Source organism: Bubalus bubalis, chromosome 1 (genome assembly GCF_019923935.1).
Source record: "Bubalus bubalis isolate 160015118507 breed Murrah chromosome 1, NDDB_SH_1, whole genome shotgun sequence".
Classification (NCBI taxonomy): Eukaryota; Metazoa; Chordata; class Mammalia; order Artiodactyla; family Bovidae; genus Bubalus; species Bubalus bubalis.
Window position 1 is genome coordinate 8,757,385 of NC_059157.1, and position 19,859 is coordinate 8,777,243.

Below are 19,859 nucleotides of genomic sequence, written 5' to 3' on the forward strand. Positions count from 1 at the left end.
GTATGAGGTATGCCTATATGCGTATACGAATCTTGTTCCATTGGGCGCAGGGCAAATCAAATTCCCCTGTGAAAAGCTACTAGGAAGGAAATTTTAGGAGAAGTGTACAACGGACTGAAGAGTCTTACTTGTTTTGGTGTATTATTTTCGTGTTGCTCTTAGTCCCTGCTTTTGCAGACTAGAGGATGCTTGCGTTCTGTGGCACGCCCGGGTTGAGTAGGTCGTTGCTGCTGCTGTCAGTTGGGGTGCTGCATGTCTGATCTCAGCCTGTGGGCGGCAGGCCCTCCTCCCCATCCCTGACTCCGAATCCCCCGTGCCGCGGTGTCTCTTTAACTACTGGTCATTAAGGAAGGAGCTTAGTTGAGGATGTTCACAGTGTTAAATATGGAAACTGTAGTGTCACCAGCTGCATTTGGTTCTAGGAGATTTATTAGCATATTTAGTTTTCGTTTCGTTGCTCGTTTTAAAGAATAAGACAGTTTATTTCAAAACTCATTAGCTTGTTCCTGGCTTTTCTAATTCCTTGTGGAATCCTGAGAACAGGACACTTTGATTCAGACGGTTTTTTTGTTTTGTTTGTTACCTATCTTATTATTTTTAATGTAGCTAACTTATATAACCAATGTATTTTCTCACCCCACTCTTAGTGTTTTTAATGTAGCTAACTTATGTAATCAATGTATTTTCTCACTGCACAGAAAGTTGGAGTGACTGGTCCTCCTGATCCACAAGTCCGCTGTCCCTCTGTTATTGAATTTGGGAAGTATGAAATTCATACCTGGTACTCCTCTCCATATCCTCAAGAATACTCAAGGTATGTTTTGAGAGGCCATTTACCTTTTGTTCTTAGATTGCTAGAACTCCAGCACTAGAAGTGATCTTGGAGACATTACTGTAGTCCAGTTCATCTCTTTACATTCAAGAAAACTGGTAGGCTTTAAGTGTCCATAATAGCAGCATACTTTGGCAGCCACTTAGTCTCAGTTGGCTTTATAATTTTTTTTTCTGTAACCTATCCAAAAACTATTACTTAAGATCGGAAATCTGACACATGGTCAGAATGAAAGGGGAACATTTTTTCTTTATGAGAAATTGGCCTTCATATCTCACACCAAAAACTTCTTTTAAAGAGAAATTCTTATACTTAACTATAAATAAAGTTTTACTGAGTAGCCTTTTATTTTAATTTTTATAATTTAACACACTTAGTAAATTGTTTTCCCAGAAATAATTAGCCAAATGGTATAAAATTATATATAAATGGCTTGGGTTTCTAGATATAAAAACGGATCAGTCACCAGCTTTTTAGGATAACGTAGTGAGCTTAGTGAAGCCAGATTTGTTTCTTGACTCAACTCTGACATTTATAAGCTATGTAACCTTAGAAATTACCTAGCTACTTGGTACTTCAGTTTCCTCATCTGTGAAACAGAGATAATAATAGTTCTGACCTCAGGAGGTTTATTGTGAACATTAAATGAATAGAATCATGTAAATCACTTAAATATGGTGAGTGGTCAGTAACGTCAGTTATTTTTTTCTTTTAGGGTTGAAATTAAAAGAGTTGAAAAATAAGATTCAGTCAAAAAATTAAACACTGGCTTAGCATTTGAAGTACAGCAGTCATTAATTCTTTAGTCTGGCTTACAAATCTAAGCAGATTAGAAAAGTAGGAGTGAGACCCAGACCTCAGTGACAGAGAGACAGGGGGATAAAGCAAAACCCCAGGAATCTGACATACAAGCTTATGAAACACAGTAGCTGAGAGCCATTTATTGTAGCATCAGTTACCTCCAAACTCTGTGTTAGACCTTTAAGGCAATATTATATTTATTTCATGGAAGAATAACAATCTGAGTTTGTTAAAAACATTATATATTATGTATATATGTTAAAGGAGGGAAGGAAATTCCTCAACTACCTACAGAACACAGGTGTGTAGTGCAGTGTCTTCCTCAGGAGTTATGGCTAGCCCAGGGTATTGTATAATCAAGAACAGCAAAGTTGAAGAATTAATTTCATCATGAGGTTTAAAATAAATCATTACCATTTTAAGTGAGCTCTTTCCCAGCTGTGTAGATCACAAGAGTGCCCCGCCTGGAACAGAAAGCCTGTTCAGCCTGTGCGTCCCTGCCCAGCGGCTGCCACGCAGGGAGTGGAGCTCCAGGCACCTGCTCTCTTCCTCTCCAGGGCGGGAGGAGGGGAGGAGCTCATTTAGTCAGGAGTAGAGACAGAGAAGATGAGAATGAGGCTGTCAATTTTAAGATACTAAGTCTGATTAAAAATGTTGCATTTTGCTCTGATGAGTTTGTCCCTAGAATTTGACTTCTTAATCAAGTTTGAGGGAGTTAGTTACCAGTGAAAGAATAAACATTACCAGCAGAAAAATAAATAACCTAAGAAGTTTAATAGAAATTGTAACAGAAAGCAGCAGTAGAAGAACTGTAACATACATCTAAGTAGAATTTTAGACGTTTTCTGTACTTTTCATTAGTCACCATTGTGAAGGGTTCCCTGAAAATAGCTGATAATATTGTGTAATTTATACGTTTTTTAGTAATTATTTTTTCTATCTATATAGTCTTAATTTTCTTAATTCATTTTCAAAAAAACATGTTTTATTGAGTTTAGACTTGTTTCACTTCTGAGTTCTTTAAACTTGAGTTGACTATAATGTTTAGAGATCATGTGTTTTCTAAATAATAAACCTATATTTTTACTTTGTTAATGACTATTCTCTGCTAAATTACTTCTAAATTATTATCTTATTAATAAAAACTTCCGAGTCCTAAAGCATGCAGAGTAGGACAGTTGGAGCAAAAACAAAGAAGAGATCGTAAAAGGAAAAATTATTTGGGAAGTGGGATTATGTATTATGTCCTATAATATTCAGATATTTGTGTGTGTGGTATATGTTAAGTAGTCTTGAGTCCATGATTTTTAAAAAACAAAATGAAACAACAGCAATGAAGCAGCTTCATTTGGAGCAGTATGATTAAGTCTCAGACGTTGAAGAATATAAAGCAGAGTTTTTAACCTGAGGTTTCCCCCGCAGGGCGATGTAATGCTCACACATGGCAGATGGGTCCATAGAGGGCCCGACTCTGCCTGTAAGGACGTGACACAAATAGGCTGAAGGCAAGAGGAACTGTGGTCACGGAATGTTCTCTGCTCCTGAGCTGCTTAGGGCCTTAGCTTCTTAATAACCTCTTTGCTACAAGTTCGTATTAAGATAAGATCCCAAAAAGGCAGATTCTCACATATTTGAGTAGTTTGGGAACCTTGCTCTACCTTTTGATCCTGTTCCTGACTTGACTTGATGCTTAGATTATGTACAACCCCAATTACTAAGGAACAGCATCCTCTAAGTCTTTGAATGACCATTAAATGATGAAATAAAATGGGTGAAAGGAGAATAAAAATACTCATAGTATTAATCATAAATAATAGCCATAGTTACCATTCACTGAGCTTACTCAGTGACTAAACATCTCTGGAATAATTCTGTGAGGTGGATATTGCTATCTTTGTTTTTACAGGCCAGGGCCCAGCAAACATATTCAAGACCACACAGTTTATAAGTGGGAGAACCAGGATTTAATCCCACTTTTCTCTTACCATATAGCTATAACTTTTAGCCACTGGACATGACTACTCCATATAGCATTGATAACTAGATTGCTCTCAGATCAGATCTCTCAGATGGCTTGTACCATAATCTTTGACTTAAGGAGTATTTGGTGTGATTTCTATTGTATTAAAATTTTACTATTGACATATTATAAAAGCCGCACAAACTGCTGCTATCTTGGGCAAAGTTCTAAAGCCACAATAGGAAGAATATTTGCATTATCATAGAAGTAAGGGAACCAATACAGCTGTAGCCCAGTCCTGACTTCAGAGATTGTGGTATCCGTGTAATGGGCGACTTCAAAATAAATGTCAAGTGTGGGGGCTGTACCCCCATGATGCAGCTAGTCAGAGTGACCATATGCCTCCTCGATAGTCCAGGCCTAGGTGCTGTCAAAGAGAAGATGGCAGAAAGCAGTACTCAGCAGTGTTCTTTAGGTCGGGGAGTGTTCCTGGTTTCAGTAACTGCACTTCATTTCATGTGATCTGATGTTTTTCCTATTTGATATATTTTTTCAATGAGAGAACTGCAGCCATTTGTACTATTACTAGAAGAGATATTTGATCTTTTCTAGAGTTGTATTGAATGATTCCCATTAGACTTACAGTGTCATCCCAGTAGTCTCGATTTTAATAAAGTCAGAGGCTTTTAAAATACAAAGGATCATAAGAGACTATGACAAATAGCTGTATGTCAATCAAATGGACAACCTAGAAGAAATGGAGAAGTTCCTAGAAATGAACAATCTTCCAAGGCTGGAGCAGGAAGAAATAGAAGATGTGAAAAGACCAATTACCAGTAATGACATGGGATCAGTGCTAGGACAACTATCAGCAGACAAAGCTTCAAGACCAGATGGCTTCATAGGTGAATTCTACCAGACATTTAGTGAAGTGGTAGCGCCTGTCTTTTCTCAAACTATTCCAAAAATTGCAGAGGAAATAGTGCTCCCGAACTCATTCTGTGAGGCAAGCATCTCCTTGATTCCAAAACAAGATAAAGATACCACAAGAAAAGAAAATTATAGGCCAGTATCACTGATGAACATAGATACAAAAATCCTTAACAAAATACTACCAAACCAATGCAATAATGTATTAAATGCAACAATGTATTAAAATGATCATAAGCAATGATTATAAATAATAGTCAGGTGAGATTTATCATGGGGATTCAAAGATTCTTCAATATCTGCAAATCAATCAGTGTGATAGCACACACTGAAGAACAGAATTAACAAATTGAAGGTCACACTAAAAATAGTGTGACCATCTCAGTAGATGCACGGAAAGCTTTTGACAACATTCAGCATTCATTTGATAAAAACTCTCCAGAAAGTGAGCACAGAGAGAACACACATAATAAAGGCACGTATGATAAGCCCACAGCTAATTGCATACTCAGTTGTGAAAAGCTGAAAGAATTTCGTCTCAGGTCAGGAACAAGACAAGGAACAAGACCACTTTAATTCAACATAGGTTGGAAGTCCTAGCTACCACAGTCAGACAAGAAAAAGAAATAAAGAATCCAGATTGGAAAGGAAAAAGTAAAATTGTCACCGTTTGCAGATAATATGACACTATACATAGAAAAGTCCTAAAGAAGCCACAAAAAACGTTTGGAGCTCACTGATGAATTTGGTAAAGTTGGCAGGATACAGAATTAATATGCAGAAATCGGTTGCATTTCTGTGCACTGACAGTGAACTGGCAGAAGGTAAGGAAATGGCCTCATTTACCAGTGCAGCGGAAAGAGTGAGATACCTGGGGGCAAACTGCCTAAGGAGGTGAAAGACCTGTACTCAGAAGACTAAGACATTGATGAAAGAAACTGAAGATGACATAGACAAATGGAAAGATAGATTATGTTTATAGATTGGAAAACTTACTGTTAAAAATGACAAATACCATGCAAAGCAGTCTACTCATTATGTGCAATTCCTGTCAAATTACTCAGGGCATTTTTCATAGAACTAGGACAAAAATTTTTTAATTTGTATAGAAATGCAAAAGACCCCGAATGGCCAAAGCAATCTTGAGAAAGTAAAACAGAGTTGGAGGGTTGACTTCAGACTGTATTACAAAGCTACAGTAATCAAAAAAGTGTGGTCCTGGCATAAACACACACACACACAGAGATCAATGAAACATAATAGCCCAGAAATAAACCCGCCTCTTAATGGTCAGTCTATGATGGAGAAAGCAAGAATGTACAGTGGGAAAAAGTCAGATTCTTCAGTAAATGATATTGGGACGATTGGACGGTTACATGTAACAGAATGAAACTAGACAGTTTTCTTAAATCATGTAAAAAATAAACTCAGGATGGTTTAAAGTCCTCAAGATAAGACCTGAAACCATAAAATTCCTAAAAGAAAATATAGCTGGAATACTCTTTGATATAAATTGGAGCAGGTTTTTTTTTTTTTTTTTTTTTTTAATCTGTCTCCTAAAGCAAAGGGAACAAAAGCAAAAGTAAATGGAGCCTAATTAAACTTAAAAACTTTTGTACTGCAAAGGAAACCATTGACAAAATGAAAAGACAGCCTCCTGAATGGGAGAAAATGCTTGTTGCAAATGCTATGATCAATAAGGGATTAATACCCAAAATATATAAACAGAGGTGGTTTTTTTTCAATTTCCTTCAAGCCTCAGTACGTATTTATATGAGAGAAGATATATTTGGATTATATTTCTTGTCATTGTATCATCCAGTATTTTTATATGTACAGTTTTTGTTATAGTATCAGATCTTAGCATGCTTACCAGTTTTGGACACAGTTCAGGGTATAGAGGAGCCTCTGTGCTGAGGATACATGGGATATGTGTTTATCAGAGAGAGCCATGCAGTCTTCTCAGTCCAGACTAAATACTTACAGAAGCCACTGGCGTTTAGGTTATGTTCCTTTGGTGGCTTTTTCAGTGGTGAAGAATCCGTCTGCATTGCAGGAGAGGCAGGAGACTCGGGTTAGATCCCTGAGTTGGGAAGATCCCCTGGAGGAGGAAGTGGCAGCCCACTCCAGTATTCTTCCCAGGATAGCCCCATGGACAGAGGAGCCTGGTGAGCTGTGGCCATCAGGTCGCAAAGAGTCAGACATGGTTGAGCACACGTGCACACACAACCACTTTATTGCCTGGCTCCTTATCACAGAGACTGTGTAAGGGAGAAGTCCTACTGCTAAAAAGCAAGTGTATTGAATAAATATAAATTATTATATAAAAAATAACAATATAGATGAAGAAATAATTAGAAATTTTATTTCAGTCATTGCAAATAGACCTTTGAGGTGCAGGATTTAATGTCATATTTGACTGGAGAGAAAGCCAGAATTTTGGAGCAGAAGGAGGGAGGTAGTGTAGCATGTCCTAACTTGAAAAAATGTTTTCTGTATTACAATTTTATACTTAAAAATATGTACAAAATCGGCTTTTACAGTCCCCATTATATGTCCATCATACTCAGCCTCTGTACCTGGTATACCTGACACAGGGCCTGATAGTGTTCAGTACGTGTTCATTTTCTGAAATTAATGAGTGAATGATCTAATAAAGGAAGAAAGAATATACAGCTTAACAAAATCTTCACTTACTGGTGTGTTCCCAAGGTAGACTTTACTTCTACTTATTGGAGATTATCAAGGAGGAGAGAAGGTGAGATTTTCATGGCTGTCTGGTGGGTAACTTTAAAAGACAACCAAGATTAGTTTACTAGGAAGATCCCTGGATTGTGTGAATTGATTTCCCACCCCTGCCCTCTTGCTATCGATTAGTTGGATCCTATTATCCAGATTAGTTTTATCTTTGATTTTTGTGTTTCCTTTTTTAAAAATTTGATTAATGGGGGATAATGATACATTCCTTACCTTTTTACCTGGGTAGTAATGAGAAAGAATAAGAGTGGAAGTTTAAAGTCTTACATAAAGTTTGTGTAATTATTTTTTTTACAGGCTGCCTAAGTTATATCTCTGTGAATTCTGTCTAAAATATATGAAAAGTAGAACTATTCTGCAGCAGCATATGAAGAAGTGTGGTTGGTTCCATCCTCCTGCTAATGAGATTTATAGAAAGAATAACATTTCTGTTTTTGAGGTAAAGTAGAAGATGTTTAGTAGTTGTCTTCCTATCCGTTTGAAATACAGCCCCCCCCCCCCCCCCACCATGCTTTATCCGATTGCACAGCTTGATTTGTTTTGGAAATGTTTTACTATTGTTCACTCACTATGGAGTCAGTAGTTCAGCTCTATAGGGGAGAATCAGAATTAGGTCAGTCTAAGTGGTACTAGTTCACAAACTTGGTCTCTGAATAAACCATTTTGTATTTCATTGAATCAAAGACATCAGTTGTAACATATTTTATGTTCCACTCAGGTAAAAATACTGCAAATTATGATATATATATATATATATGACTCCATTTGATTTTTTAATGCCAACAGATTTTACTTTTGTATAGATGTGATAAGAATGTGTCTTAGACTCTATGAAACGTGGCACTTAACAGATTTCTACTGCTCTGTTTAAAGGAATATTGTGTAGAGGTATATATGTAATAGCTGTAGTAAATCCTAGTAATATTTCCTGACTTCATCGTGATTGTTTGACTTAGGCTACATCTGTGATTCTGTGTTGTTAATAGTGGTTTTTAATTTCTTGATCTCAGTTCTGGTCTGATTGCCCAGCTACTAACTGAGTACGTATCATGTGCTCAGTTCTGTTAATTCCGATGATGATAGACTTTCAGGTTGTCAGGATCTGCTCCATCTCTCACTTTCTTAATCTTCCCAGAGCTTTTATTTTAGGTGAGGAATAGAGGAGCTCTTGACCTTTCAGGGAGGGAAAAGGTGTTTTGTACATTAAATTGCTAAAGAAGTGGCAGTCTTTTTTTTGTGTGTGGCCACACAGTGTGGCTTCTGGGATCTTAGTTCCCCAACCTGGTTGAACCCCAGACGCTCAGCAGTGAAAGTACAGAGTGCTAACCTCTGGACTGCCACAGAGTTTCCAGAAGTTGCAGTCTTAAAATGTCAGTGTCTTTGGATCTGACGTAAGGGGTCATAGAGGACCACGCACTGCAGGGGCGGTGCTGGGAGCATACAGCCTCGCGCTCCTGATCCTGGCCAACCAGAGCCCACGAAATACCTCACTTGCCAGGTTGCCGCCCAGGGAACCTGCTCCTTGCTTTTGACAAAAGATAATAATCCCTCAAGGAGCTTTATTTAGGGGGAAACCTCATTTTGGCAGTCTGATTACATTGCTTCTGGCTGCTGGCACAAGTTAAACTGTTGTTTTACTTTGTTTTGCTTAACAGATGTATTTTAGAAGAGGTTACATTTAGATCTTTTGTTGAATTAAATACTTTAAAAAATGCATCAGATCAGCCTGCCATCTGAAGGATTCCTGTAGTCAGTCTTTTTATAAAAGCAAATGCTGTTTTGAAGATGGCCGTCACCTCCTTGTCGAGCCTTTTTTTGTGCTTTGTTGAAGTGCAGTGTTTTGTGTATTTAGTTGCCTTAAAGTAGCAGACACTGTACTCTGCCATTTCAAGGGATAGCTTCCAGATCCATTCTGTTCTGAGAGTTGCCAGCTCCTCCTGGGCTGGACTGTGGGTACTCACAGGCACTCCTTGCTGACGTGTGTTATTCTAGAATTAAAGAGACACCTCGCTGACCATTTTGTCTGTTTTTTCCTCTAGGTTGATGGGAATGTGAGTACCATTTATTGTCAGAACCTGTGTCTCTTGGCAAAGTTGTTTCTTGACCACAAAACACTCTATTATGACGTGGAGCCATTTCTTTTTTATGTTCTAACCCAGAATGATGTCAAGGGCTGCCACCTTGTTGGCTACTTTTCTAAAGTAAGTACAGCAGCTGACGTTTGTCTTGAGTTCATATGGAAATACGAAGCAGCTTCTGGTTGTCACTAGGGGGCGGCACAGGGCGCAGCCCTTCCGGGTGCCCTGTCGCTTTCTGGAAGGGCAAGCAGGAGGGCCGCTGAGACTTAGCGGGTGCCAGCAGCGCGTAGTAACGTTCAGCAGGCTGTTCTCTGCTGGGAGCATAAAACTGCTGCTCACACCCCAGAGGGAAAGCTTTGCCATGGCTTCTACTCCCATGGTGATGATAGGTAGAACTTGTGAAATAAACAGTCATTACCTGAGTTCTTCTTCTGTTTAAATCTTCTCTTCCCAATTTGAATTTTAGGCATAGAAGTAAGAATTTTTAAGAAGCCATTTTTTATTAAAGGATACTTTCTCTCCTTCAATTTTCCATTCTCTTGGAGAGAAAAAAAAGTTTCTTCTGTTGTCAGACAACATAAAAGATGCAGTTTTATTTAAGAAAGCCCATGATAAAATCTAACTGTATAAAAATAGTTAAGTGAAAAGCCCTAGTTGTTAGTAGGCCGTTTCAATAGTTAAGTATAATTTAAAATATATTGCTTTGATTTATAGAGGTGTATTTATATCCACCGTATGTAGCGCCAAAGCAGGAGCTACAATAAAAGGAACTTGGAAGTCGGTGATGAACTGTCCCACTTCTAGGGGCCACATTGACAGCGGCGTTTGTAGCTTTGCAGATGGGTCAGGACTGGGATTCCTCTGTTCATCTCAGGCGCTGAAATACTGTTTTCGAGTTGCAGGTTGTGTTGGGTGGCGTCACTTCGGTTTATGTTTTTCCCTGGGGATGGTTGCTTTGTGGGGAGTGCCAGGGGCTTAACACTGTCCTCCCCCTCTCGGAGGGGTATTTTTTTCTTGATGTGAATTGCTAATCCCAAAGGACCAGGGCTGTGGTTTTGACTGTTAATCTTTGTTTCTTAAAAATTAACATTAGTGTTTAGTCTTACCAGCCTGTTGTTTTAAAACTAGTCTTTTGTTTTCTCTACCAGGAAAAGCACTGTCAACAGAAATATAACGTTTCCTGTATAATGATTCTTCCCCAGTACCAACGCAAGGGCTATGGGAGGTTTCTCATCGATTTCAGTAAGGATTATAGTAACGTAACTGCTCATTGTATCTTCTTGTGGACTTTCTTTTGGTTGGACGTGAAGTATTTTTAAATTGCTCATATTAGATATGAGTTTCTATGTGATTTATAGCAAATAGTTTTAATTTGCAGCTATTAATTTACAGTGGAACTTAGTTTTATTTTATGCAATAATTCTGTCTCACAATATGAAAAAGCTTTGTAGAACTACTTAAATTAGCACTAATAAAGAAGTGCAGCACCTGCCCTATTTTTCTTACCCAGTTATCTGAGAAATGTGTGCAGCACGGTTTAGTTACAGGCTCTACCTAGTGATTCAAAATATGCGATGCACCTTTAAAAATGATAGAAGTAAATGATAGGGTAGATAATGTAATTTGAGTTAAAAATTGAAAGCTAACTGTTCTAAAAAGGTCATGTGGAACTTGCGTTTTGTTTTATACATTGATAATCTTGCTTTGAAAGTAAATGCGTATTTGAGGTAAATTTTTTATTGATTGCTGGAGAAGGAAATGGTAACCCACTCCAGTATTATTGCCTAGAAAATTCTGTGGACAGAGGAGCCTGGCTGGCTACAGTCCAAGTGGTCGCAAAGAGTCAGACACGACTGAACACACATGCCTTCTTCTATTGATTATGAAATAGTGGTATTTGAGGGAATATTTTCCCTCAGGTATTCGCTCAAAATAGTAATATTTAAAGGAATACTTTCAGAAGTAATGGTTAAAAGGACTCTGAGAGGCAGTTCTTCTAAATATTTCCCTCAGATATTTGCTCAAAATAGTAATAGTTAAAGGAATACTTTCAGAAGTAATGGTTAAAAGGACTCTGAGAGGCAGTTCTTCTAAATATCAGATGGTTACATTTCTAGTGTTAATTCTCTCACATGGACTAGTGAACCTTATTCTACTTAGCCTTAGACTGTGTCCCTGCTGCTGCTGCTGCTAAGTCGCTTCAGTCGTGTCTTGACTCTGCGACCCCATAGACGGCAGCCCACCAGGCTCCCCTATCCCTGGGATTCTCCAGGCAAGAACACTGGAGTGGGTTGCCATTTCCTTCTCCAATGCATGAAAGTGAAAAAATAAAGTGAAGTCACTCAGTCATGTCCGACTCCTAGCGACTCCATGGACTGCAGCCCACCAGGCTCCCCCGTCCCTGGGATTCTCCAGGCAAGAACACTGGAGTGGGGTGCGATTGCCTTCTCTGGACTGTGTCCCTAACCATACTTAATTGGAAATATGTGCCAATATGTGACACAATATAAACACCATATGTGGTTATTTTTTACATTTTCCTGTTTTTTTCTTCCAACTAGTAGTAGAGGATAAAACAGTTTCCTTTAGTATCAGTATATTGTTTTGAAATAGGACTCGTGATCGGATGTGTTATGCCATTAAGTAGCAGAGTTGGGAAGAATATTTTCAGTCATTTTTTTTTGGAGCTATACAAACAACAGTCTATATGATTATAGTATTTGTTTTTATTTTAAAACTGTTCCTGATGTAATGTATTTTCCCACTTTACCATTCTTAGATGGATATTTTCTTTGATGACAAAACGCTACCTTTTTCTGCCATCTCCATTTTTGATACTTTCCCTTAGAGTTTATTCCTGTCTTTTCCTGCTCCATGCATTAGACAAGAAGACAGAGTGATAGCACCACACAGTGATGCTGGCAGCTGCCGTTCTTGCTTATCCTGAATTAGGGTGATGGGTGATTGTGAGGAGCGTTTCCACTGAAGTGAGAAATCATCATATAGGTCCCTCATAGAACCACAGTCTTAATAGGATTATGTAAAAACTGAAGGCAGTCTTATATTGTGCAATCAAATAGTTCTGTTGCCATCTAGTGGCCCAAGTAAAACATGCAAGGATGGTTTCCCCCATCATGCTGCTGCTGCTGCTAAGTCGCTTCAGTCGTGTCCAACTCTGTGCGACCCCATAGACAGCAGCCCACCAGGCTCTGCCGTCCCTGGGATTCTCCAGGCAAGAACACTGGAGTGCGTTGCCATTTCCTTCTCCATTGCGTGAAAGTGAAAGTGAAGTCACTCAGTCGCGACTGACTCGTAGCGACCCCATGGAATGCAGCCCACCAGGCTCCTCCATCCATGGGCAAAAAGCGTTCTTGCCTTGATCTTATCTGTGCAGCCTGTTAATATGAAGTCCTGATTTTTAACAGCTTGAATATTCTAACATTCTGATTTATATTAACTGTAGACAAAGTAATACTAATTCGATGTCCAGAGTGTATAAATTGTGTAATCTTCTTGCAAATTTGTTTTCAAGTAATTTTGTAATTTTGTTCTTGAAGGAATTAGCCTCTGAAATTATAGCCTATAATACCTGGATTGATTATGAAAGAAGGGCTTGTTATTTTTGTAAACTGCTATCTTTTAGGCTGTCTGACATATTTGTGATTTGGGGGTTTCTTTAGGTTATTTGTTATCAAAGCGTGAAGGCCAAGCAGGGTCTCCAGAGAAACCATTATCCGATCTAGGTCGCCTTTCCTACATGGCTTACTGGAAAAGTGTAATATTGGAGTGCCTTTATCACCAAAATGATAAGCAAATCAGCATTAAGAAGTTGAGTAAGTTGACTGGAATCTGCCCTCAGGACATCACTTCCACACTGCACCACCTGCGAATGCTGGACTTCCGGAGTGACCAGTGAGTGTCACATCCCTTTGTATCACCTTTGGAAGGTGATTGGGTAGAGGTGTTTGGATCGGGCAGCCAGATTATCAGTTAAAGTGCATGAACTGATGAAAGTGGTGTACTTGGTGATCCTGAGACTTCATTTCCTTTATATATTTTATACTAGTGATCATTTTTTAAAAAACATTTTTTCTGGTCTTCTGTCTAACTTTCGGACCTAAGCTACTGAATCTGTTACTTATTGGGAGTACCTTCACCATACAAGTAACAGCTGCAGAAATAGTATCAACTAAAATACACCTTTGATTAATTTCCGTACAGATGGCACAGGATGAGCTACAGGTCAGAGGAAAGACAGCTTACCTGTTTAGTGTGATGGAGAAAAGGTCACAAAGAAAGAAGGCATTTGGGCCAGAACGATGGAGAATAAAAGACAGAATGCAAGAGAATAGCAGAAATTTCAGAGGTGGAAAGTGTGAGCCAGGAAGTGACTGAAACAACCGCTTCCATCGTTCTAGTTGAGTGTGAAGTCTTTATCCAGCTTCGTGTTTCTGAGCCATCTCGGTGGTGTCTTTCCAGGCAGGCTTTTTTGAAGCATTTATCTCTCATTTCTAGGGCTTTCTGGGAGTGTAGCTCCATATTCATTGTTTGGTACTCCTGGTGCGTCGTTGATTGCTATAAACTTTTCTCTGGTTTCAGATTTGTGATTATCCGCCGGGAAAAGCTTATCCAGGATCACATGGCAAAGCTTCAGCTGAATCTGCGGCCTGTAGATGTAGATCCCGAGTGTTTGCGCTGGACTCCTGTCATAGTCTCCAATTCTGTTGTCTCAGAGGAGGAGGAGGAGGAGGAGGAAGAAGAGGAGGAGGAGGAAGAGGACGAGGAGGAGAGAGAGCCGGAAGAGCGTCAGAGCCAGGAAGAATTGGAGCCAAGTGTAAGGGCACGGGTGGTCCCCGGTGTTGGTAACGGAAGAGCGCGTGTTGGTTTTCAGGCGTGTTTGTGATTTACATATAATGGGATCTGAAACCAGTACTATAAACTCACAGTAGAATTTCCAAGTTTATTTCAGTGATAGAAATTGCAGGAAGACTGGGTTTGTTTACTTATTTGTATATTTTCAAGCCTTATATCATTAGGAAACCTTCAAATTTGTTATATTGTGTTAGTTATGAGTATTTATCAAGAGTGCCTATAAGCAGCTAAGTTTGAAGCTGTATAGAAATTGAGGAATCTGAATTAAATTTAAATCTGACCGTTGTTTAAAATGAAGATTCATTTTCCTTAAAACATTAAGGAAATAATGTAAGCAGTGCATATTTTCTAATAGAGCACTAAGTGGCTCAGTGTCTTTTGCCATTAAAGGGTTAGTGAAGGTCCTACGTCATTTTCAACATTTTTCTTCATGTGATGCATACTGTTCTCTGTCCTTTTTTTTTTTTAAAGCAGTGCTTTCATCCTTTAAAACTCTGTGTTCTCTTTTGATAGAAATAGTTTCAATGCCCCCTGTTTAGTGTAATTTTCCAAGTAAAATTAAGTATTCAGAATAAAATAAGTCAAAATCATTCCAGAAATTTTCTTTCATTTTTTGATCATCCTCTTTCTCTTGCCCATGCCCCAGAGTTTGTCTCCTCTCTGTTTATAAATTTCTGATAAATTTCATGAACTGTGTCATTTAACATTTATTAGATTATAAGGAAAATAATACAAGGCTTCCCTTGTAGCTCACTAGGTAAAGAATCTGCCTGCAGTGCAGGAGACCTGGCTTCAATCCCTGGGTTGGGAAGATCCCCTGGAGAAGGAAATGGCAACCCACTCCAGTATCCTTGCCTGGAAAATCTCATGGACAGAGGAGCCTGATAGGCTGCAGTCTATGGGGTCACAAAGAGTCGGGCACAACTGAGTGACTAACACTTAAGGAAAATATTAGTCACTTTGTTTATTGTTTGCATAGTGGTTAAGAGTACTGGCTCTTGGATCAGACTGGGTTTACATCCCAGCTTCTTCATTTGCTATTGCATGGCCTGGGGCAGGTTACTTACACTTTCTGTGCCTCAGTTACCTCATTTGTAAAACGGGGATATAATAATATTTCACATAATGGGTATGGATTTTACCCACCCATACAGCTTTTAAAACATTGCATATCACACGAGAGATATTTATGTTAAGTATTAAATAATGTCATCTTTGAAGCTCTGTTTTCTTACCCCAACATTTAAAAGGCCAGAATAGGAGATATAACCAAATAAGACTGAAAATTAACCAGCATGGTTTTATTTCCTAAAATCAGGTGGGGAAGTCTGCATCTCGCGAGAACAAAGAACAGGATTCTTACACTTCAGTAGAAAGTGAAAAGAAACCAGAAGTTGTGACACCAGCTAGTACCACTCGATTGAGCAAACAGGTCCTTCCCCGTGACAGTCTTCCTGCCAACAGTCAGCCGTCTCGGCGAGGCCGCTGGGGGAGGAAGAACAGAAAAACCCAGGAACGCTTTGGCGATAAGGACCCGAAACTGCTCTTGGAGGAGACGTCAGCCCCCCAGGAGCAGTACGGAGACTGTGAGGAAAAGTCAGAACCTTCCCAAGAGCAGTACATGGAGAGCGAGGAGCCGTCGGCAGCCTCCCAGGAGCAGCCGAGCCAGGACGGGAAGCCGGACGGGCCCAAGAGGAGACCCGGCGAGGGGCTCGAGCTCTGGCGAGGCCCGCCGAAGAAGAGCCCTGAGCCGCTGAAGTGCGGGCTGCCCGACGCCCACGACCGGCTGCCCCGTCGCTACAGCGAGGGTCGCTACTGTGAAGGCCGCTACGCTGACGGGGACCGCCCCGCGCTGCGGGGCTGCAGCGAGAGCAGCGAGGAGGACGGGGAGCCCGAGAGCCCCCGGTCCAGCTCACCCCCGGTGCTCACCAAGCCCACGCTGAAGCGGAAGGTGGGGCCGCCCCGCCCTGCCCGGTCCCGGAGCTCTGAGAGATCGGGGCGGGAGTCCACAGCGTGTTAGCCTTTCAGCTGCATGCCCAGTGTCTCCTAGCCTGTGATCTTCCCAGTGAGCACGTGTCCTGTGCACCCGGCTCCTCTGGTTCATGAGTGCTCACCTGGAAGTCATACACTTATTTAAGGGCTGACAGGCAGTTTTCAGCTTGCTGGTTTGATTTCAAATTATGACTTATAAGGGATTGAAAAAATCCCCCGGGGACTTCCCTGGTGTTCAGTGGTTAGGACTTTGAGTTTCCACTGTGGGGAACCATGCGTTCAAACCCTGGTTGGGAAGCTGAGATTCCACAATCACGAGGCCAAAAGCACGGGTTAGAAATGTTTCTACTAGAAAAGGAGAGGCACACATGCCATAGTTGCATGGAGAGTGGGCGGGACAGTGCCCCAGTACTCAGAGTGACGCCTGTCCCCTCGCCCTGCACGGCGCTGTGTCCTGCCTGGGTCTCTCTTCTCTTCAACCCTCTGTGGTTTCACTTAACTTTGTTTTCAAAGTATTTTCTAAACTATATTTCATCATCTTGCAAAGTTTCAATGATAGGTTATTACTGAATTCTATGAGGTGGTAGTCACAGATTCTGTTAAACCGTATACCAGAGACCTCCCAAACTGTGGCATGAACTTTAAACATTGCTGCCAGGCCGAAGCGTGTCAGCTCTCTGGATGAGCCACCCTGGACTAGAGAGGTGGCAGCTTTCACCCAGAGCAATAAAATCATTCTCCTTAGCAGAGCTTTTGGGGGGGGGGGGGGGGGGGCGGAGGGAGGAATAGGGCTATTTATCAGAGAAAAAAGAACTTTCCATTTTAGGAGCAGTTTTAGATTCACAGATCTATTGCAAAGAAAGTATGAAGAGTTCCTATATTCTCCACACCCCGTCTGCCCTGTTACTGACCTTCTCCCTTGATGCTGCACACTGGTCACAAATAGTGAACCAGCACAAATACTTCATTAACTGGAGCCCATACTTTGTTCAGATCCCCCAGTTTCCCAGGGTGCCGCCCAGCACACCACGTACCTTGCATTTAGTTGTCATGTCTTCTTAGGCTCCCTGGTTATTGGTGACAGTTTCTCAGACTCCTTGTTTTTGATGACCTTGTCAGTTTTGAGGAGTACTTGCTAGATATACTGTAGAATGCCCCTTATGGTATTAAAATGGGGTGAAGTGTTTTGGGAAGAAGGCCACAGAGGTAAAGTGCCATTCTCGTCACATCGTAGAAGGGTATCTGCCATCAGGCTGTACCAGGACCAAATACAAGGGCTTCTGCTGTCCGTGTGACTTCTCACTGTTGGTGTTGATGTCAGCCCAAGTCGCCTGACTTCCAGGTGCCAGGCTTGTCAGGTCTCTTCACTCTTGAGTTACTACCGTTTCAGACCCCTTTCTATACTGTACTCTTTGGAGGGAAGTTACTGCCTGCAGCCCATACCTAAGATGCAGGAAGTTATACTCTGCTCCTGAAGAGCAGAATATCTGTGTTAATTACTTGGAATTCTGTTCGGCAGAATTACCCATTTTTTCCTGTTTCTTGACATATCTGTGTGGCCTCATAGATGCTTACTTTCACGCCCCAGTCCTCGGATCAGCCATTTCTCCTCAGAGTAGGACCATGTTTAACCTCGTTTGAAAAACTGTGTTCTCAACTAGAAAGACTAGTGAGTTTGAAGTGGAGAAAAATTGATTAACCTGCTGTTCATTACATGACTGTGAAGAATATATCTTTGTCATCCCGGGCTTATGTTGCCTTTTTACAAAATAATATTATGCTATTTCCCTGTGTAAAAAGAGAGTATTATAACAGGCAGTGAGTACATGTACAGGATGCTTGTAAAGTTTTGAAGAAATTCACTTGACTAGGAATCGCAAATAATTTTATAGCCACTTCTTTACTGACTGGATGTGACCTTAAAGCAAGTCCTGTAACCTTTCTGGCCTCTGTAGACTGAGGGGATTGAATTAGATCAGCTTTGGTAATATATGATACCATTTTGTGGTATCTGTTATGTGATTTAAGATGTTAGATCAACCCTAGTACAGAAGTATGCCTAATGTGCCACGTCCCAACACCAGACTTGTTTTATTTCTGAAATGCTCGCTAACACCAAGGAGATCTATCCCGACTCCACATTCCCAGGCTCCACCGTAGCTCTTTGTGGATAGTGCATGACAGCGGAAGGCGGCCTTCCTGGTGGTTCTGCTGACACGCACAGTGGAGCTGTGAGATGTACGGTGTTTTATTTCTTTTCTCTTTTGAGGAAAAGAGAAGAGACTAGCTTTTGTGTCATTTCAGTATTGAAATAGGCTGCTCCCTAGGGTACTAAATGTACCTGGACTGTTAGTAGGGGAACGATAACATCCACTCTTTCCTCTATTCTTTTACAAAGTTGTTTTCAGTGATCCTTTTTGTATCTATGACACTTTATGTATATATAGTATCTTAACTATGGTATTTTGAAATAATGTTCAAAATGTCTTTTGGCAAACAGCACTCATTTGATACGTGCTAATTCTGTCAGGTTTAAAAACTATTAATCATGTTATTAATGAAAATGATGGTGTTCATTACCGTAAATAAAATGCTTCTTTCTCTCTCAAATAGAAACCAATTCTTCACCGAAGAAGGAGAGTCCGAAAGCGCAAACACCACAATAGCAGTGTGGTCACAGAGACCATTTCTGAGACCACGGAGGTCTTAGACGAGCCTTTTGAAGACTCCGACTCCGAGAGGCCGATGCCGAGATTAGAGCCAACGTTCGAGATTGATGAGGAGGAGGAAGAAGAGGATGAGAGCGAACTCTTCTCTCGAGGGTACTTCCATCGCTTGGCCTCCCAGGACGTTCTCAGGTGTCGGTCTGATTCTAAGAGGAAGTCTAAAGATGAAGACGACGACGAAGAGTCAGATGATGCTGATGGTATGTTTCACAGAGTGGTTGCTTGTTGTAGTTTCCTGGTTTTGAAAGATACAGCAGTGGTAGCTGCAAAACCTCCAGCAGAGAGGGTGAGGGGCAGATGACCCACCGAGCAAGTGCAGAACGACTTGCAGACCCTGAAGAGAGGGTGAGGGGCAGATGACCCACCGAGCAAGTGCAGAACGACTTGCAGCCCCCGAAGAGAGGGTGAGGGGCAGATGACCCACCGAGCAAGTGCAGAACGACTTGCAGCCCCTCAAGAGAGGGTGAGGGGCAGATGACCCACCAAGCAAGTGCAGAACGACTTGCAGCCCCCGAAGAGAGGGTGAGGGGCAGATGACCCACCGAGCAAGTGCAGAACGACTTGCAGCCCCCGAAGAGCTGTGTCGAGTGTGCTCATACTCACCTTCTGCCTTACTTCTCTGTCATTTTGTCAGAGTGTTTTTTCCCAGTTCCCCCATAGCACCTGTTTTTGCCTCTGCAGATAGTAATCTTGCTGTTCGGAAATTGTTCTTTTTGCCTAGTCCTTTCTCGGCCATTATGTGTATCTTTAGTTAATGGGTAGATGAGACTTAGCGTGAAGAAGATAATTAATAACCCTTTACTGGAGTGCGCAGTCTACAGACCTGGCCTGTTCTGCTAATTGTGTATGCTGAGTGCTTAAAATAGGCACTCAGTAAATACAGTTAAATGACTAAGTGCTTAGAAGTGGCT

General features: G+C 40.9%; 1 protein-coding gene across 5 annotated transcripts in view; it reads left to right on the forward strand.

Annotated features, from left to right (window-relative positions):
- The window catches only part of KAT6A (lysine acetyltransferase 6A), a 108,779-nt gene that overhangs the window by 81,943 nt on the left and 6,977 nt on the right, over window positions 1-19,859 (forward strand). For all 5 annotated transcript variants that reach the window (XM_025277929.3, XM_025277933.3, XM_044928520.2 and 2 more), the window contains 8 exons: window positions 699-814; window positions 7,578-7,719; window positions 9,320-9,481; window positions 10,507-10,600; window positions 13,039-13,270; window positions 13,958-14,192; window positions 15,549-16,181; window positions 18,836-19,148. In XM_025277929.3, the coding sequence (XP_025133714.2) occupies window positions 699-814; window positions 7,578-7,719; window positions 9,320-9,481; window positions 10,507-10,600; window positions 13,039-13,270; window positions 13,958-14,192; window positions 15,549-16,181; window positions 18,836-19,148 (1,927 nt within the window). The remainder of the gene's footprint in view (window positions 1-698; window positions 815-7,577; window positions 7,720-9,319; window positions 9,482-10,506; window positions 10,601-13,038; window positions 13,271-13,957; window positions 14,193-15,548; window positions 16,182-18,835; window positions 19,149-19,859) is intronic.